The sequence below is a fragment of the Chiloscyllium plagiosum genome, chromosome 10, assembly GCF_004010195.1.
Source record: "Chiloscyllium plagiosum isolate BGI_BamShark_2017 chromosome 10, ASM401019v2, whole genome shotgun sequence".
Classification (NCBI taxonomy): domain Eukaryota; kingdom Metazoa; phylum Chordata; class Chondrichthyes; order Orectolobiformes; family Hemiscylliidae; genus Chiloscyllium; species Chiloscyllium plagiosum.
This window is the reverse complement of record NC_057719.1, coordinates 86,203,811-86,218,821: the sequence shown is the minus strand read 5'-3', so window position 1 is coordinate 86,218,821 and position 15,011 is coordinate 86,203,811. Positions and strand designations below refer to the sequence as shown.

Genomic DNA, 15,011 nt, shown 5'->3' with positions numbered 1-15,011 from the left:
CCCTGTAACCCTGCATTTCCTGAAGCTAACCAACCTAATCTACACACCCCTGAACACTATGGCAATTCACCTAACCTGCACTTCTTTGGACTGTGGGAGAAAACCGCAGCACCCAGAGGAAACCCACACAAACATGGGAGAATGTGCAAACTCCACACAGACAATTGCTCAAGCGTGGAATTGAACCTGCGTGCTGTGAGGCAGCAGTGTTAACCACTGAGCCATCGTGCCACCCTAAGATAGAAGTCTGTATTTGTGTCTGCCCTCATATCTCATGTGTAGTCAGCAGGATTACTGCCAAGCAGTAATTCTGCTCTGGAATGCTCTTGAATGGATTGTCGGATATTGGATATTTGGTCTATAAGCCACATTGTAAGTAGCAGGCTGCATCTTTGTTTTTTTTTTTAGATTAGATTACAGTGTGGAAACAGGCCCTTCGGCCCAACAAGTCCACACCGACCCGCCGAAGCGAAACCCACCCATACCCCTACATTTACCCCTTACCTAACACTACGGGCAATTTAGCATGGCCAATTCACCTGACCCTGCACATCTTTTGGACTGTGGGAGGAAACCGGAGCACCCGGAGGAAACCCACGCAGACACGGGGAGAACGTGCAAACTCCACACAGTCAGTCGCCTGAGGCGGGAATTGAACCCGGGTCTCAGGCGCTGTGAGGCAGCAGTGCTAACCACTGTGCCACCGTGCCGCCCCGTGTGCTCCGAGCCATGTTACAGACAGAGGACAGAGACAGTCAGAACTCTTCATTCTCCTTATTTTCTGTCCTTAAGCAGAGTTTAATGTCAATTAGGCTTTGGTGTGTTTTCAAAACTTCTTTTTGGTAGTGCTAATTTTAAAAGTGACTCACAACAAATTCTCCAGTATAAATCAACCTTTATTCACATTCTAAACTTCAGTTATGATCATAGATTGAAGCATTGGGTCTGTTCTCTTTGAAGAGAAGATGGAATTGTTCTCTTTGGGGAGAAGAATGCTAAGAAGAAATCTGCTAGAGGTTTTGAAAATTATGATTGTCTTGGATAGGGAGAAGTTGTTCCCACTCTTTAAAGGAATAAGAGCAAGAGGTACAGACTTAAAAGGATCTGCAGCAGGAGCAAATATTTTCACACAGCAAATAGAGTGGAATACGCAGCTGGCGGTGGTAGGTTCAGTTGACACATTCAAGAAAACATTGAACAATTATTTGTTTAGAAATAATTGCAAGGATATGGCAAAAAAACAGATATTACAATAGATACTGATGTTCATTTTCTGAGTTGGAGCAGACACAATAGGCTAAACAGTCTCCTACTGCACCGTAACGCTCCTGTGAAATCCAGGGTGACCATTGCAATTTCATACATGCACAGCACACGGACACAAGGCACATAGAATTAAATAGGAAAGGAAACAGTTTTACAATTATAAACATATTCAGAAGTTAAGGTTCAGAGATTTCCACATGACTGACAGTAGAGGTTGCAGGATTTATTTAAAGTTGGATGATACAGGAATAGATAGGGAAGAGGTTTGTCCTGCAGATGAATACAAGAATCTTTCCAGAACTAGGTTTCAAGGAAACTTGAATTTGAGACTGACTTAACTATCAGCCTAGGAATGCAGCTTGCTCTTCTCCATTTCAGTATAAAACCAAATTGCTCAGAATCCAGAACATTATGATTTTAAAACTTTTCAAATGCAAAAAGATTGTGTTATGGGCCCATCAATTTAAATGAATAGTTTCTATCTCACTGATCAAGAGTCCATTGTTCATTTCGGGAGATAGATTAGGCTATTAGCACTTACACAAATATTACAAGTTTTAATGACTGTTCCTTTGTTACCAGACCCTGCTAGGACAACAGAGTTCTTTTTGTTGACTGCAATACCTGAACATTGAAAGGTTTGAAGTTACAGGATAATGGCATCTCATCACTATTGGAATTTGACAGAATTGTAGTCAATTTGCATCATGGGATTATCATTTGCCTTTCAGTGACTAACAAGTGTTCTTTTCTAAATAGACAGGATAATAATATTGATTTAAATAGATGTTTTTGATCTCTCATGTAAAACAGAAAGTGCTGGAGAAACTCAGCACGTCTTACACTACCTGAGGAGTGAGAAACTGAGCTAACCTTTTGAGTCTGATGTGGAACTTCAAAACATTCACTGTTTCTGTTTCCACAAATGTTGCCTAACTTTCTGAGATTTGCGAGCACTTCCTGTTTTATTTCAGATTTCCAGTTTCTAGTTTTTCAATTTTGATTTTGATCTTTTTCTTGTCTTACTGATGTTAGAGCTACAATTATGTTAGTCATTCTCTTCTCCAGTTAAGATTTTTATTTATCATCCTCAGCAAAATGAATTGCTGCTGGAGGAAACTTTTGGTTTATGTGCTCAATAGATGCAATATCATTTCTGTATTCAATATGGCAGTTGGGAGATCCAGAGCAAGTATGATTCATGCCAAATTAGCATTTTGTCAAGGAACTGATGTGCTGCAAATGGGCATCTGGTGCAGCTTGTTATGTTCTCAGCCTATAACCCTCTCTGCCAATGCAATTGAACTGCGTTTGGGAGTTTACAAGTGGTAAACCAGGGAGAAACAAATTGAAACTGCCAGAAGCAAATAGTATTAATTATTAGTTATCAGTTCTTCAGCTTTACATCTGAACTGTTCTTTACTTCTCTTGTAGAATTCAGCCACAGGCATGTTATTTCTCGATGATGGGCATTCATTCAACTATAAAAGTAAGAATCAATTCTTACTCAGAAAATTCAGCTTCAAGGACAATACATTTTCATCAGTGTGAGTATTATTGGCAGCTCAGCTTTCAATGTCACTCACTTAAGAATTTTGGATAAAAATCTCAACTTCTCGAAAGTGCTTTTACTTGTTAGGTAATGCTAGCTATTAATAGTCTTTGATCATCATGAGGAAGCACATCTGGAACAGTATTACCTCAAGGGTAATATTTATAAAGCATGTAACCAAAAGGACTCCTTTTAATAGTAGAGTTTTTATGATGGCTATTTCTAAATTAGAACATTACAGCGCAGTACAGGCCCTTCAGCCCTCGATGTTGCGCCGACCTGTCATATCAATCTGAAGTCCATCTAACCTACTGCAACTATTACTCGGTTCAGCATGAAATCATTTTCTAAAGTGAAGGTGGACACTAATGTCCTTTTATAAGATGAGAGTCTTGCGGAGAAATAAAATCAAGTCACAATTTCTACAGCAGTAATTTACATATCATAGTAATAAAATAAATTTTCATCGAGAAGAACACTTTCCATGTTTGACCGGTCACACCTTACATTAGGCTGCCCATTTGTCAAATATAATGCACAGTCCTTTATTTTCAAATCCCTGCAGTGTGGAAACAGGCCCTTCGGCCCAACAAGCCCACAACAACTCCCCCTCCCCCCCGAAGAGTAACCCACCCAGATCCCTACCCTATTGATCCATAATTATCCCTGACAAATGCACCTAACCTGCACACTCCTGAACACTCTGGGGCTATTTAGCATGGCCAGTTCACCTAACCTGCACATCTTCGGATTATGGGAGGAAACTGGAGCACCTAGAGTAGGCCAACAATTTTTTCATTGCAAACTGAACACACGCCACTTAAGGTCCATAAGAGTGGAAGAAATAAAAATGGGAATAGGCTGTTGGCCCCTCGAGCCTGCTCCACCATTCATTAGGATCATAGCTAATACTGCATGCCTCACATCCACCTGCCTGCCCTTTACCCATAATCCTTGATTCCCCAACCAAGAATTTTATCTCACCCTTAAATAGCCACAAGTACTTTGCCCCCACAGGTCTGTTTGGCAAGGAGTTCCAAAGACTCTCAACCATCTGAGAGAAAAAGTTCCTCCTCATCTCAATCTTAAATTGGTGTCTCTTTTTTTCTGAAACAGTGCCCTCTGGTCCTAGACTGTGCCATGAGGGGAAACATGCTCTCAGCAGTTAATCAGCCAAACCCCTTAAAAATTTTATATGTTTCAGTGAGATCACTTCATTTCTTAGAGCATAGAACAGCACAGCAGAAGAGCAGGCCCTTTGGCCCACCATGTCTCTGCCGACTATGATGCCATTCTGAACAAATCTCATCTGCCTGCATATGGCCTGTATGGCTTTGTTCCCTGTCTGTTCTCGTATCTGCTTAATATTGCTGTCATATTTGCTCCTACCATCTTCCCAGGCAGTGCTTTCCCAGCACCTACCACCTTCTGTGTGAACAACTTGCCTCGCACATCTCCTTTAACCTCTCCCCCCAACACTATCTCACTTTAAACCTATTCCCCCCGTATTTAACATTTCCACCCTGGGAAAAAGACTGCAACTATCCACCCTTTCCGTGCCTCTCATAATCTTAGATACTTCTATCATGTCGCTCCTCTGACTCTAGTTAAAATGACCTTGGTTTGTCCAACCTCTCCATATAGCTCATGCACTCCAATCTAGACAGTATTCTGGTAAACCTCTTTTACACCCTCTCCAAAGCCTACATGTGCTTCCTATAGTTTGATGACAAGACCTGTACACAGTACTCCAAATGTGGCCTAACTGAAGTTTTATACAGCTGCAACATGACTTGCCAACTTTAATATTAAATGCCCCAACCAACGAAGGCAAGCAAGCTGTGCACCTTCTTTTCCACCTTATCTACGTGTGTTACCACTTTCAGGGTGCTGTGGACTTGTACCGCAAGATCCCTCTGTACAGCAATGCTCCTAAGGGCCCTGCTATTTACTGAATACTTGCATTTCTCTCCCTGGAATGCATATGGCTTCTCACCCTTCCCTCTCAGAATGAACAGTGCCTCTCAGAGATGTTTTTGACCCTGACACCAGGGAGACAACACACCGTCCTGGTGCCTCACTCACAGCCACAGGAGCACCCCTGATTATAGAGTGCCCTATTATGACCATTCACCTGCACTTCAACCCTCACTGCTGTACACAGCCAATCACAGTGCCAAGGATCTGGCTGCTGCTATGCCTTTCTCTTGTGAAGCCATCCCCCTGCAATAGTATCCAAAACAGTATTCTTGTTTGAGATAGAAATGGCCACAGGTGGCTCCTGCACTGTCTGCCTGACCTTGCTGGTGATCCCCCATCTACCTGGTTGAACCTGAAACTCCTATATGTAAAACTTCCTGCCTCCTGTATGCTCCTCAGTGAGTATGTTTTGCTGCTCCAACTGATCCATACGGTCTGAGAGGAGCTGTGGGTAGACACATTGCCTGCAGACAAAGATGTCAGGGACATTTGACTCCCCCCTATCTCCCACATCTCGCAGGAGGAGCATTACACTCTGCAAATTGCCATTACTACACCTCTAGTAATCATTGGATTAAAAGAAAAGGGAAGGCCTAAGGCCGTATCTTGATGCTGCTCGGCCTCCTCAGTGAAGCCTGACATCACTTCTGAAGTTCACCAAAGCACACATTTTCACCTTGACAGCAGCATTTTGACCTCACCGACCACTCTTCAAATTGGCTGTTCCCATTTGAGTTGCCTCCCTTTATTTGCCGGTAGGAAAGAACACTCTCAGAATCTCCCAGAGTCCTCCTCAGTCACTTGTCACTCTCACTCTGTTGGATGCTCTTCCTCCTATTGAGGACCGGGTCTCCCGCAAACCCCTTCTCAGTTATAGTGTCCAAGCCAACTTCTCCCAGAATCTCAGTCACATCTCATAACCCCACTTTGAACTCTAAGATGAGAAAGCATTCCAAGAGTCTTAGTGTCAACGTGTGGTGGCGATGTACGTTGTTGTAGAAATTGAACTTTAGGTAGCATTGATGATGTCAGTAAAATTTCAGAGTCTTTGATCTGCCACGGAAATAATAAGGATTTAATCTTTCAAGAAGGGAAGGGTCCTTACAAAGAACAGACTTATCTGGGGTCAGCAATAGACGAAGCAAATGTTATCCAGCAAGTGTGATTAACAAGCCCCTCCTCAACCATTTAGAAACCCCCAGAATTTGATGGGTAATAATGAAAAGCCAGCTAAGATAGTTCACTCTAGTATTGTTTAACATCCTGGATTGCTAAGGATTCCCAGATTAGGCCATTTATCTCCTGGTGACTAATGCTGGTAACCTAGGGGAACTTTGCTCTCCCCTTTCAGTTCTTTTGTCAACAGGAGCTGCCACATCAGAGTAGTTCTATATGTGGATGACTCAAACTGGGACTCTGGGGTAAGAGGAAGAGAGTTAAAAAGTAGGGAGACTTATAGGGTTGGATTTGAAGGGAAAGTAAAATGACCAAGGAGCAGGTTGATCCTTGGACAGGTAAGAAAAATCTGGGTGACTTGGAATTGTAGGTGGTCAGTGAATTGCCTCGGGACTGGGGAATGGGTGATAGAGTGTTGTTTGGTGGTCAGTGAAGGGAGAATCAGCAGACCTAAGTTCAGGAAGTTTGCAGAGGAGAGTGAAGGAAATAGGAATTGAGATTTAGCAGAATTGGTCTAATCTAATCTAAGTGTGAAGGGATCAGGGAGATTGTGACGCAGTAAGTGTGATGGGGTCAGAGTGATAGTGACACTGTAAGTGTACAGGGGTCAGGGAGATAGTGACGCAGTAAGTGTGATGGAATCAGGGTGATAGTGACGCAGTAAGTGTGAGGGGATCAGGGAGTTGGTGACGCAGTAAGTGTGAGGGTTCAGGGAGATAGTGACGCAGTAAGTTTGAAAAAGAAAGTGGGCGGCACGGTGGCACAGTGGTTAGCACTGCTGCCTCACAGCGCCAGAGACCCGGGTTCAATTCCCGCCTCAGGCGACTGACTGTGTGGAGTTTGCACATTCTCCCCGTGTCTGCGTGGGTTTCCTCCGGGTACTCCGGTTTCCTCCCACAGTCCAAAGATGTGCAGGGTCAGGTGAATTGGCCATACTAAATTGCCCGTAGTGTTAGGAAAGGGGTAAATGTAGGGGTATGGGTGGGTTTCGCTTCGGCGGGTCGGTGTGGACTTGTTGGGCCGAAGGGCCTGTTTCCACACTGTAATCTAATCTAATCTAAATCTAATCACTTCTGGGGAGAGATGGACATTGTGCAATCATCAGTGAACATCTCCACTTGAGCTTTTGATGGAGAGAAGGTCATTGATGAATCAGCAGAAGATGGTTGGACCAAGGACATGATCCTGAGGAATTCCTGCATTGATATCCTGAAGTTGAAATGATTGACCTCCTGGGAGAAAGTGAGGACTGCAGATGCTGGAGATCAGAGCTGAAAAATGTGTTGCTGGAAAAGCGCAGCAGGTCAGGCAGCATCCAAGGAGCAGGAGAATCAACGTTTTGGGCATAAGCCCTTCTTCAGGAATGAGAAAAGGTGTGCCAAGCAGGCTAAGATAAAAGGTAGAGAGGAGGTACTTGGGGGAGGGGCATTGGGAATGCGATAGGTGGAAGGAGGTTAAGGTGAGGGTGATAGGCCGGAGAGGGGGTGGGGGTGGAGAGGTTGGGAAGAAGATTGCAGGTCAGGAAGGCAGTGATCAGTCTGAGGGTTGGGACTAAGATAAGGTGGGGGGAGGGGAAATGAGGAAGCTGGAGAAATCTGCATTCATCCCTTGTGGTTGGAGGGTTCCGAGGCGGGAGATGAGGTGCTGTTCCTCCAGGTGTCGTGTTGCCATGGTCTGGCGATGGAGGAGGCCAAGGACCACGTTCCACAAGCAGGTGGCCTGTCTCCCCAATGTAGAGGAGGCCACATCGAGTGCAGCGGATGCAGTAAATGATGTGTGTGGAGGTGCAGGTGAATTTGTGATGGATATGGAGCGATTCCTTGGGGCATTGGAGGGAAGTGAAGGGGGAGGTGTGGGCGGAAGTTTTGCATTTCTTGCGGTTGCAGGGGAAGGTGCCGGGAGTGGAGATTGGGTTGGTGGGGGGTGTGGACCTGACGAGGGAGTCGTGGAGGGAGTGATCTTTCCGGAACGCTGATAGGGGAGGGGTCGGAAATATATCCTTGGTGCTGGGGTCTGTTTGGAGATGACGGAAATGACGACAGATGATACAATGTATCTGGAGGTTGGTGGGGAGGTAGATGAGGACCAGTGGGGTTCTGTCCTGGTGGCGATTGGAGGTGCGGAGTTTAAGGGCGGAGGAGCAGGAAGTGGAGGAGATGCGGTGGAGAGCGTCATCAACCACATCTGAGGGGAAATTGCGGTCTTTGAAGAAGGAGGCCATCTGGGTTGTTTGGTATTGGAATTGGTCCTCCTGGGAGCAGATGCGGCGGAGGCGAAGGAATTGGGAATATGGGATGACGTTTTTACAGGGGGCAGGGTGGGAGGAGGTGTAATCTAGGTAGCTGTGGGAGTCGGTCGATTTATAGTAAATGTCCGTGTTGAGTCGGTCGCCCAAGATAGAAATGGAGAGGTCTAGGAAGGGGAGGGCGGAGTCTGAGATGGTCCAGGTAAATTTGAGGTCGGGTGGAAGGTGTTAGTAAAGTGGATGAACTGTTCAACCTCCTCGTGGGAGCATGACGTAGCTTTGATACAGTCATCGATGTAGCGGAGGAAAAGGTAGGGGGTGGTGCCAGTGTAGCTGCGGAAGATGGACTGTTCTACATATCTGATGAAGAGGCAGGCATAGCTGGGTCACATGCGAGTGCCCATGGCTACTCCTTTGGTTTGGAGGAAGTGGGAGGATTGGAAAGAGAAGTTGTTCAGAGTGAGGACCAGTTCAGTCAGTCGAAGGAGGGTGTCAGTGGAAAGGTACTGGTTGGGTCGGCGGGAAAGGAAGAAGCGGAGGGCATTGAGGCCTTCGTGATGGGGGATGGAGGTGTATCGGGACTGGACGTCCATGGTGAAAATAAGACGTTGGGGGCCGGGGAAGCGAAAATCATGGAGGAGGTGGAGGGAGTGGGTGGTGTCCTGAACGTAGGTGGGGAGTTCTTGGACTAAGAGGACAGGACCGTGTCGAGGTATGCAGAGGTGAGTCCGGTGGGGCAGGAGCAGGCTGAGACAATGGATCGGCCGGGGCAGTCAGGTTTGTGGATTTTGGGCAGGAGGTCGAAACAGGCGGTGCGGGGTTGTGGGACTATGAGGTTGGAGGCGGTGGATGGGAGATCCCCTGAGGCGATGAGGTTATGGATGGTCTGGGAGATGATGGTTTGGTGGTTGGAAGTGGGGTCATGGTCAAGGGGGCAGTTGGAGGAGATGTCCGCGAGTAACCAGCAGCCTCCAGCAACTATCTTCCTACATGCTAGCTATGACTCCAAGCAGTGGAAAGTTTGCTCTGATTCCCCTTCATATCCAACTTTCTGGGGCTCTGTCATCCTTGGTCAAATTCTGCTTTGATGTGAAGTTAGCTCTCACATCACCTCTGGAGTTCAGCTACTTTTTCTGTGTTTGGATCAAGGCTGTAATGAGATCATGAGCTGAGTGCTCCTACTGGAATCCTGACTGAGGTTCAATAAGCAGATTACTTTTTGCAGACATCCCTTGAAAGCATGTCAATGACCCCTTGCATCACTTTTACTGCTGAACAACTGTAGACAGTAATTGGCCAAGTTGGACTTGGTTTCCTTTTTGTGTACAGGACATACATAAGCAATTTTACAATTAACACAGAAACATGTAAAATAGAAACAAGAGTAGGTTATTCAGCCCTTCGAGCCTGCTTCCCAATTCAGCAATAATTCCGTCATCTCACTGTTCTCTGGGTGAAGAGATTTCTCCTCATTTCAATCCAAAATGATTTACCCTATATCCATGGATTGTGACCCTCGGTCATTGGGAAAATCCTTTCTGCATCTACCCTGTCTAGTCTTGTTAAAACTTTTAAGATTTTCATGAGATCTCTCTCATTCTTCTAAATTCCAGTGAATATGGTCCTAACTGATCCAGTCTTCCTTCAGACGTCAGTCTTGTCATACCAGGAATCAATCTAAAAAACCTCCATTGCACTACCTTCATAGCCAGAAAATTCTTCCTCAGATAAAGAGACAAAACCTGCATAAAATACTCCAGGTGTGGTCCAACCAAGACCCTGTATAATTGCTGTGAGGCATCCCTGCTCCTGTACTCAAATCCTGTTGTAATGAAGACTAGCATACCATTTGTCAGGTAAATGCCAGTGTTGTATATACTGAAAGCAAGGGAGTTACATGGATAATGGAAAAGAGAAGGTATATGTTGGATTGCTCGAGCAATGCTGACATTGATGTGAAGAGCCAGTTAATTTGTCTTTCTACTACAAAGATTAGTGGTTCTGGGCGACACCAGTTTTTGGAATTTCAGCTACATTAAAATCTGGTTGTGTCATCAGTTTCAGCAGGGACAATTAATTGAAGTAAATTATTCCATAGGAGGTGGTGCTGAGGTAAAAACTATTGGAATACTTAGTAATTGTTATTATTTTGACTCTGCTGACAACAAAATATAATGTTTTTTATACTTTGCTTTTGCCTGTTTTCATCCCTTATTACTTGTTGCTGGAGTTGTGTTCTATGGACACCAACTGGTTTCTGGTATCTAGACCAAGCCATTTGTGAGCCAAGACACTGAATATTCATAGAAATCACAGCCAAGGTCATACACAGACTGAAACTCTGTCCACAGAGATGCTAGGGTGACTGTTTCACCTTGCCCTATTTCTAATTACACCCAATAAGACCCTTTCCTGCTGTTTCAATTGATCTCAGTTAATTTTGTATGGACTAGCAATTGAACCCATGAGATCAGTTTTACTGATTTAACTGGTAAACTGGTTTATAAGAACCTTGGGACCAGTTGGGGCTGCTGATGGGGCTCGAGAATCTTAATCTTAAATCTGAGATTGATGGATTTTTGACAAAGGTTTTGAGAAATACAGGGCAAGGGCATATATATTGAGTTAGATTGCAAATCAGCTATAATCAAATTGAATGGCAGATCTCGCTGAGGGTTAAATCACGTGCTCCTGTTCCTGTATCCCTACCTTGTGTGTCACTTGCATGCACCTTTACTGATTTAATCAGGGGGATTAACCTTGCGAGGAAAACATATCAGGATATCAAGACCTCCATGAATTATTCTGTGGAATCATCCCTGTTAATCTCCATTCCCTAACTACCACCTGTCTTCCTGGCGACAGTCTGAGATTAAGGTAGTCTGCTTACATTTTTGATTTCACATCTGACCCTAAGATGAGCTTCGAACCATCCCTTGGATCATCCGTTTCCACCATTTGTAATTTTGCTTGACTTTACTGTGGTTTTATCTGCTACTGACACCCTTACTATTACGCCTTTCTTACCTCTAGACTTGACTATTCAATGTATGACGTCCCATATACAATTCTCTGTAAACTTGAGATCATTCAGGCTCACTGTTCTTGTCTTAATTTGCAGCATGTTCCATTCCCCTATCACTTCTGTGTTACTTCATTTGATATCCAGTCAAACAGTGTCTAACTTTGAAATTCTCAGAAGCCACACGATACCAAGTTACACTCCAATAGGTTTATTTGAAATCACAAGCTTTCAGAGCGCTGCTCCTTCATAAGGTGACTTGGTCGTCACTTCACCTGACAAAGGAGCAGTGCTCTGAAAGCTTTTGATTTCAAATAAACCTGTTGAACTATAACCTGGTCTTATGTGAATTCTCACCTTATCCACCCAAGTCTAACACTGGCACCTGCACATTTTGAAATTCTCATTCTTGTTTTCAAAACCCTCATGGCCTTGCCTATCTGTTTGATCTCCACAATCACATGATGTATATTCGAAATAAGATTTACTCCACTCTTGCAGCCATGATGCTAATGCCTCTGCCTGAAGCTTTTAAATTCCCACCCTTCACTGCTCTATTTCTCGACCTCACTTTCCTCCTTTAAGGTACTTCTTCAAACCTACTTTTTTGATCATGATTTTGGTCATCTATCCTTATACCTCCTATTGTGGCTCAGTTTCATGCTTTATATGATCCCATGAAGCACCTTGGTAATTTAATTAACTTAAAGGCACTAAGCAAATGAAATTGTTGTTCAGCATTAAGGCTTACTGCCTTTGTAAAAGGCTAAACTGTGTAACTGTTATTCTTTCTGTTAAGGTGTGCTGATGAGAAAGGATGTTACTGCACTGAGTGTGTGGTGGAGAGGATCCTTGTTATGGGAGCTGAGAGACCTACATGTGTGACAGCATGGTACCCAGGTAAATAAGTTGACCTCACTGCTCTCTGTGAACCGTTGTGACAAAGAGTTTTGTTGAGTAATCACAAAAAATGTTGGAAGTACATAATAGAGTCAGTACTATCTGAAAGACTTGACAAGCACTGAGAAAGTGAGAGGGACAGTGATTAAGGGAACCCCACTGGAAGAAAGAGCAGGAGAGTTGCTCAGTGGCATTAGACTGATTTTTATTTCTGAAATGGTTACCCAGGAGAGGGAATGAGAGAAAATGCATGTGTTCTTTAAAATAAACCACTCTGTTTTGTTTCTGGCTAAACAACTGCATGAGATTGGCTTTGGAGAAAACAGGCAGTAGAATTATTCAAAATATTTGCCTCAGGGTAGCTGTGTATAAATGTTGCTTTAATTTTCTCTGAAAATCTAAAAGATGGAAAGAAATTGGCAGTATAATGATTTGGTTAGAATGTGCTTCCATTCATGCTGTCTGTCAGAAGCTGGGTTTCTGACCACATATTTTATGCATCACAAAGACAGCCCATTTCTACCTTAGTGACATTACTAGACTCCATCTCTGACTCATTTATACTGAAACCCTCATCCATGTGTGTGTTAACTCCATATTTAACTATTCCAGTGCTCTCTGATCTGTTCTTTCATCACCCATTCTCCATAAACTTTCTTCTATCTAAAGCTCTGTTCATGTAACTTGTACTAAGTGCTATTTGTGTGCTTCCTGAACTTCATTAACTCTCATTCCAACCACACTTCAGATTTAAAATTTGCATGTTTGTGTTGTATTCCTCTGTTTGTTTGAACCACCTCTCTAACTCCCACTTCCCATCCCCATTGCATCTCCCCAGTCACCTCCTTATGGGAAAATAACAGTAATACAGACAAACCTCAATTATCTGAATGAGATGGGCGGGCACTATTTCGTTCGGATAATTGATTATTCGGTTAATCGATACAATGCCTTTCCTCTGGGGCTCAGGGTTTTCTGTTAAGTCCGCTCCCCGATCAGGAAATGAGGCAGCAGCACACCGCATGCGGACCCCCGCCCCCCCAATCCCGTCGAAACCTGACCCCGCCCATCCAACACCATCCTCCTTCTCCCCACCCCCCAAACCCGTCCAACACCACCCCCCCCCAAATCCTATATGACAACAAGACTGCTGCTGCTGCTGCTGCTGCTGCTGCTGCTGGGGGATGAGTCTCCAAATAGCACGTGCACACGCACACACACACATACGCAACTTTTTACTGCAACTCTTTGACAGGTTCCACCTTTGCCCTGTATAGGATAATGTTGGAGAGACTATCTGCGGAAGGGCGGTTTAGGGTGCACGCCTGTATAGAATTCCAGGGAAAGTGTGTGCAGAGAGGGCGGGAGGTCAGTCTTTTGGAGATGATGCTTGGATCCCATTAGTGCAGGACTGTTCTCGGCAGCATTTCAATAAACCAAGTTCACTTTTAATCACTGCAAACAAGAGATGCGGTCAGTGTTGGAAACACGTCTTTGGTGTAATGTTTCTATCAGGACCTCGAGATCTCCTTCGGATAATCCGATATTCAGATAATTGATATTTGGATAATCGAGGTTCCTCTGTATCTGTAACATGGAAACGAGTGTACTGGTCATACTGAAGCTCAATCTTAATGTATATAAGATGAGTTGGACTAGTATATTCAATAGTTTTTCTATTTTCCCTTCTGGGGAAGGCCTTCAACTCTTGGAACCCTCAAATCACTTAATAATTTTTCAACTCCATTCTCTCATCTATTCCTAAATTTACTCACTTCATCATTGCCTGGGCCCTATGATTTGGATTTTCCTTTCTGAGTCTCTCTGCCTCTTTCTCTTCCCTTATGACACTCATTTTAACCAAATTCTTTGACCAAACATTTTGACACTTGTTCTAAACACACTTCACATGACACCATCAATTTTAATTTGATAATGCTCTTGGAACATTTTGCTGCCTTCGGACACTATATAATCCAAGCTGTTGTTGTATTCTTTGATACCTGCCACTCTGGAGTTAGCGATGTTGCTGACCATTTTGTAATTTCCCTCTACAGACAGACAAGAGAGCACAGTGCATTTCACCTACAATGCGGGGAAGTCCCTTTTAAACGTTGAAGATCTGCGACTTAATTTAGCCTGTGACTGGATGCTGAAGTTTCATTACTGATGGGCAGACATTGAGCTATCTGTATCAAGGTGGAAGTGATTTTCATTTGAATCCATAGTCAACTGCAGTACTGGCATCAATTCTGTGGGGAGATGATGGAGTGGTGGTTATGTCACTGGACTAGTCATCCAAAGACCCTCTCTAATGCTCTGGGGTTCAAATCCCATCAGGTCAGTTGAATTCAAAAAATACATCTGGAATATTAAGTTAGACCTAGAAATGATGACCATGACAACTATTGTTGATTGTTGTAAAGCTGCATAGTTCACTGATGTCCTCAAGGGAAGGATATCTGCCGTACTTACCTGGTCCGGTCTACAAGTGACTCCAGACCGCAGCAATGTGGTGATCTTCATTAAATTCTCAAATAGTTCAAGGGCAAATAGGAAACAGCAACAAATGCTGGCTTTGTCAGTGACACCCCCATCCCATGGAAGATTAAAGAACAGCCTTCAGTAGATTACATTTCTACCAAAAATTCAGCCCTGTATGGGATATTTTAAAGTCGAGAGTGTGGTGCTGGAAAAGCACAGCAGGTTCGGCAGCATCCAAGGAGCAGGAGAATTGACATTTCGGGCATAAGCCCATTGTCAGGAATCTGAATTCCTGATGAAGGACATATGTCCAAAACATTGATTCTCCTGCTCCTCGGACACTGCCTGACCTGCTGTGCTTTTCCAGCACCACACTCTCGACTCTG

General features: G+C 44.1%; 2 protein-coding genes across 12 annotated transcripts in view; both read left to right on the top strand.

Moving 5' to 3' along the window:
• Nucleotides 1-14,334, top strand: part of LOC122553854 (neutral alpha-glucosidase C-like) — a 110,657-nt gene extending 96,323 nt beyond the window's left edge. For all 3 annotated transcript variants that reach the window (XM_043698273.1, XM_043698272.1, XM_043698274.1), the window contains 3 exons: nt 2,701-2,813; nt 12,041-12,141; nt 14,199-14,334. In XM_043698273.1, the coding sequence (XP_043554208.1) occupies nt 2,701-2,813; nt 12,041-12,141; nt 14,199-14,311 (327 nt within the window). In that variant the 3' untranslated portion in view covers nt 14,312-14,334. The remainder of the gene's footprint in view (nt 1-2,700; nt 2,814-12,040; nt 12,142-14,198) is intronic.
• A 39-nt stretch (nt 14,335-14,373) lies between these two features.
• Nucleotides 14,374-15,011, top strand: part of capn3a (calpain 3a, (p94)) — a 148,203-nt gene continuing 147,565 nt past the window's right edge. For 5 of the 9 annotated variants that reach the window (XM_043698282.1, XM_043698281.1, XM_043698276.1 and 2 more), the window contains exon 1: nt 14,374-14,481. In XM_043698282.1, coding sequence (XP_043554217.1) covers nt 14,456-14,481 — 26 coding nt within the window. In that variant the 5' untranslated portion in view covers nt 14,374-14,455. The remainder of the gene's footprint in view (nt 14,482-15,011) is intronic. The other 4 variants (XM_043698290.1, XM_043698279.1, XM_043698284.1 and 1 more) reach the window with 3 other exon arrangements.